A 4141-nucleotide genomic window follows, 5' to 3' on the forward strand; every position below is an offset into this window, starting at 1 on the left:
CCGCACACCTCCATATGAATCAACTCTAAAGGACACCGTGCACTTGTCAATGACTCTTTGGGAAAACTTTTCCTTGATTGCTTTCCAAAAAGACATCCTTCGCAAAGTCGGGATTAGGATGGTTAATGGTTGGCAACCCTTTCACCATATTTTCCTTTTTCATCAATCTTAGACTATCAAAATTCAAATGGCCAAATCTCATATGCCAAAGCCAAGATGAATCTTTGACACATGAAAATAAGCACCTTGGTACATCACTTTGAAGATTCAAAACAAACATTTTATTTTTAGCCATAGGAACTTTGGCTAACAATCTCCATTTTCATCTTTCATAGTCAACTTTTTATCTTTCAAATAAATGTCATAATTTTTCTCCAAAAGTCAGTCCCAAACTCGAATATTACTTTTCATTTCCGGTATATACATGACATTGGAGATAAATTGATGACTTCCATCTTTCAAACGAATTAAAATCGTGCCTTTTCCTTTGATTTGAAATTTTGAAGAGTCTCCAAGAGTGATGTTCCACCATTAAATTCCTCAAACTTAGCAAATAAATGCTTCTTCCTGCAAATGTGGCTGCTTGCACCGGAATGAAGGTACCATTTATTTCTTTCTACACTTTCTTCTTCTTTACATGCCATGAGTAAAGTGTCATCTTCATCTTCATTTTTGCTCTCCACAAAATTATTTATCTCCTCCAAATTATTTTTACATTCCCAGGAAAAATGACCATATTTATGACAAGTATAACATTCAATATTTGATTTGTCATACCTTCCTTGATTTGACCTCCCTCCTCTACCTCTTCCGCGGCCTCTTCCTTGGTTGGAGTCTTGACTTTATTTTCTTTGGTCAGAGGTTGACTACCACCTCTTCCTCCTCTACTATGACCTCTTCCACGTCCACGACCTCTTTGTTTTGAGCCACGCCTTTCATCTTTCTCCTTCAAAGAAAGTTTTGCTTGCAAAGCTTGTTCAACCGACTCTTGTTTCGGTTTCTTCAACTTTTCTTCATGTGCTTGCAAAGAACCCGTGAGTTCTTCTATGGTCATGGTGTCCAAGTCCTTGGACTCTTCAATGGCAACAACAATATAATTAAATTTTGAATCCAAGGATCGTAATATTTTTGCAACGACCCTATCATCATTCAACTCTTCACCATATCTCTTCATTTGATTGACAACCGCCAAGACTATTGAAATATAATCCAAAACTGATTCGGATTCCTTCATTTGCAGCGATTCAAATTCTCCTCTTAAGGTTTGGAGACGAACCTTTTTCACTTTGTCCAAACCTTTAAAGGAAGTTTGAAGAATATCCCATGCTTGCTTGGAGCTGGTTGCATTTGCAACCTTCTCGAACATCTTTTCATCCAAACTTTGATGGATCAGTGTAAGTGCCTTTTGGTCTTTCTTCTTTGTCGTAGCAGCATATCTTCTTCATCAACGCCACTCTCCACAATTTCCCATACATCATAGGCTCTAAGCAAAGCCTTTATTCGGATGCACCAACTTCCATAATTTTCTTTAGTGAGCATCGGAACTTGGAATGGAGTTCCATTGGTGTTAGTCATTTTCTCTCTACGTTTTGTTGTCTCTCAAACACACCGGCTCTGGTACCAAATGTTGGAAATTTGGGAGAGCAAGACAACACAAATAATACTCAAAACTCACTAGAAGAGAAATGGAGAAAAGATGATTTTCTATTCAACTTGGCTTGATTCAAATGGCTAGATTACATGACTATTTATAGGTAAATTCATCCATGTATCCAGCCTAGCATACATGTATCACTATTAATAATTTCACATTTCACATCCTCTAAGTACATGAATAAGAACTCACCAGACTAATCTAGAATTTTTCACTAATTCATGTATCTCCTAATACATTAATCTACTAGTTCATGAACTAAATTAAATATAATGTGAACAAGTTTATTTTTTCAACAAAAATTGTCATATAAAATGCAACAAAAGTGTCACTTGGACAGTGCCCAATGTCTGCAGATAGCACTGTCCACTGGAAAAGTAGGAAGATACTAAGTGGAACCCATTATACGCTCTAATAAATAAGGTTTATCCCAAAAGAGAACCTTCTAACATATTTATGTAGAAGAAAGATTGCATTTATAGCGAAGCTGGAATTTGGATATTAATTGGAAAAAAATGGAAGAAACGGGACTGAGACTATAACAGTCAGTAATAAGAGTGCGAGAGATGACATAAATAATTAAAGGCAAGACCTAACTCTACCCAAATGCTAAAACCATATCCATTCATTTGAATGAGGCCACCGATTTGTGCTTCTTGAACCTGTTGGACTTCATTCGTGGTTATCAGAATCTGATGCTGATCTTCTAGATCTCCTGATTCATGATCTAGAACCACTCTCTGAAACGATTACGGTGTACCCCCCGAGAGCATAGCTTGGAGACCCATCCCGTTCCCAAGGCATCGATAGGAACCCAGTCGGCAAAGAGACAGAGAGCTCAACTAGACCACCATGAGGAGGCAGCTCTGGTAGGAAGTCATCTCCAGAAGAATCATCATGATCAGATGGTGCTTGATATGCACTGAAAGCATCCCCAAAATCCCTTTGAAGCTCCAATCTTGTCCAGTCAGACTGTCGCGTAGGGTCAGCCTCAGACGGCCTTTCAAACGGATGTTCATGCCTTGCATGCTTTCTTAGTTCGGCATAATTACCAGTGAAATTACATGTCTCCAGGGCACAACTCCTTTTTTTAGAGTTCATGAAATTACGAACAGCCTCTACAACAATCCATCCTTCGATATGTCGCCGGCAAAGTGGGTAGGAATCTCCTGATACATTATTTCCCTCTTGTGGAGTTCCTACAGCTGATCACTTACAAAATTGATCAAAACAATTAGAATGTCGATAACTTGTGTCGCACATATAAGGCTGACAACCCTTGTCTCGTGAAGAACGAAGTAAAAGGACTACATTATGTGGATGCTCCATACATATTAGGCACCTAATGTCTTCCCATTCTCTTTCAGTCCCAACTTGTGGCAAAGATTTCTAGCAAGCGTACGGAGATGTCCTTGCCCGGTTGGAGGAAAAGGAATTCACCCTTCTATCTTTTGGAATGTTGAGATGATGGACTGCTGGACTGGCTTCCAATTCAATTAAATCATCAATGCAATTCTGAAACGAGAAGAGCAAGATAACAAATAATCGATTACAGCTAACATGACTGCACATTCAGGAACTCCATCACTGCGTATTATTAAATGATTGGTATTTCATTTTAATCTGACGGGCCATCATTCAAAGCTGTCCTTATGTTTTGTTTGGCGAGGAGGAGGGGTGCGAAGGACATCAAAAAAGGAAACATACTCAATAATGTACTCTCCTTTGAATATCCCATGACCAAAAGAATCTGCAATAACTTTGGCCTCTTTTTCTTGTAAACAGTTACATCTGTGGATTCAAAAGCTAAATTGAAAAAGCAAAAAAAGAAAGAAAAAAGAAAAACTTAAATATAGAAAAGAAAAAAGAAAAACTTAAATATAGAAGCTAGAACACAGGCAATCGACATTGTCAACTGAAAATTGGCATCAGCTTTATGAATTCTCTATATCCATTCGACTCCATTTGAACTTGTTTCATTCCAAAACTAAATAATTTTAATTCTCTTAAGATTTCTCTAGTGTTAGAGATCAGAACTTATGTACGTGTATCGCCTATATAGATCTTCTACTTCCATTATGTTATGTTTTTTATCTGCATGTGCTGGATAGATTGTAGATCTTTTGAGACTACTTTTATTATTGTTCATATCATCTAAAGTTCCATGAATAAGGCTTTTCCAGCATAATTCAGAAACGGAACAACTGCCCCTTTTAAGCAATGAGATTGTGGATCGAAGTGTTCACATATGAGAATGTGGAAGTGTTCACACAATGCCATATTCTTGACCAACTCAACGTCAAGCCGATTCAGATTTCTCACATAGCATCGTAATAAAGGAATGTCTTAATTTATTGCATAAATCATTCAGCATCCACCAACCGTGGATCTATTAGTTAGGTCTAAGGCTTGTTGGTTTTGCTCTGCCATTAGGATTAGGTTCCAGAATGTCAATAGACCTTTTAGTTTGGCTAGTAATTGGAATTT

The 4141-nt window shown here is 37.7% G+C and overlaps 2 protein-coding genes across 2 annotated transcripts; both read right to left on the minus strand.

Annotated features, from left to right (window-relative positions):
* Positions 1-467: 467 nt before the first annotated feature.
* LOC132067099 (uncharacterized) lies at positions 468-1366 on the minus strand. Its single transcript, XM_059460229.1, has 2 exons — positions 778-1366; positions 468-664 (listed from the first exon to the last, which is right to left on the minus strand). The coding sequence occupies exons 1-2, from the start codon at positions 1364-1366 to the stop codon at positions 468-470; spliced, it is 786 nt and encodes a 261-aa protein (XP_059316212.1).
* Positions 1367-2374: 1008 nt separating this feature from the next.
* LOC132067100 (uncharacterized) lies at positions 2375-3563 on the minus strand. The gene is made up of 3 exons (XM_059460230.1): positions 3551-3563; positions 3374-3460; positions 2375-2853 (listed from the first exon to the last, which is right to left on the minus strand). The coding sequence occupies exons 1-3, from the start codon at positions 3561-3563 to the stop codon at positions 2375-2377; spliced, it is 579 nt and encodes a 192-aa protein (XP_059316213.1).
* Between the last annotated feature and the right edge of the window lie 578 nt (positions 3564-4141).

This window comes from Lycium ferocissimum, chromosome 8, assembly GCF_029784015.1.
Source record: "Lycium ferocissimum isolate CSIRO_LF1 chromosome 8, AGI_CSIRO_Lferr_CH_V1, whole genome shotgun sequence".
NCBI classification, from domain to species: Eukaryota; Viridiplantae; Streptophyta; class Magnoliopsida; order Solanales; family Solanaceae; genus Lycium; species Lycium ferocissimum.

Coding starts and splice junctions, on each gene's coding strand:
- LOC132067099 (XM_059460229.1), bottom strand. CDS start 1,366: ATGTTCGAGAAGGTTGCAAATGCAACCAGCTCCAAGCAAGCATGGGAT. Junction 665..777: donor GGGAGGTCAAATCAAGGAAG/GTATGACAAATC, acceptor GCAAAAATGAAG/ATGAAGATGACACTTTACTC.
- LOC132067100 (XM_059460230.1), bottom strand. Junction 2,854..3,373: donor CATGGGATATTCAAAGGAGA/GTACATTATTGA, acceptor GATCAGCTGTAG/GAACTCCACAAGAGGGAAAT.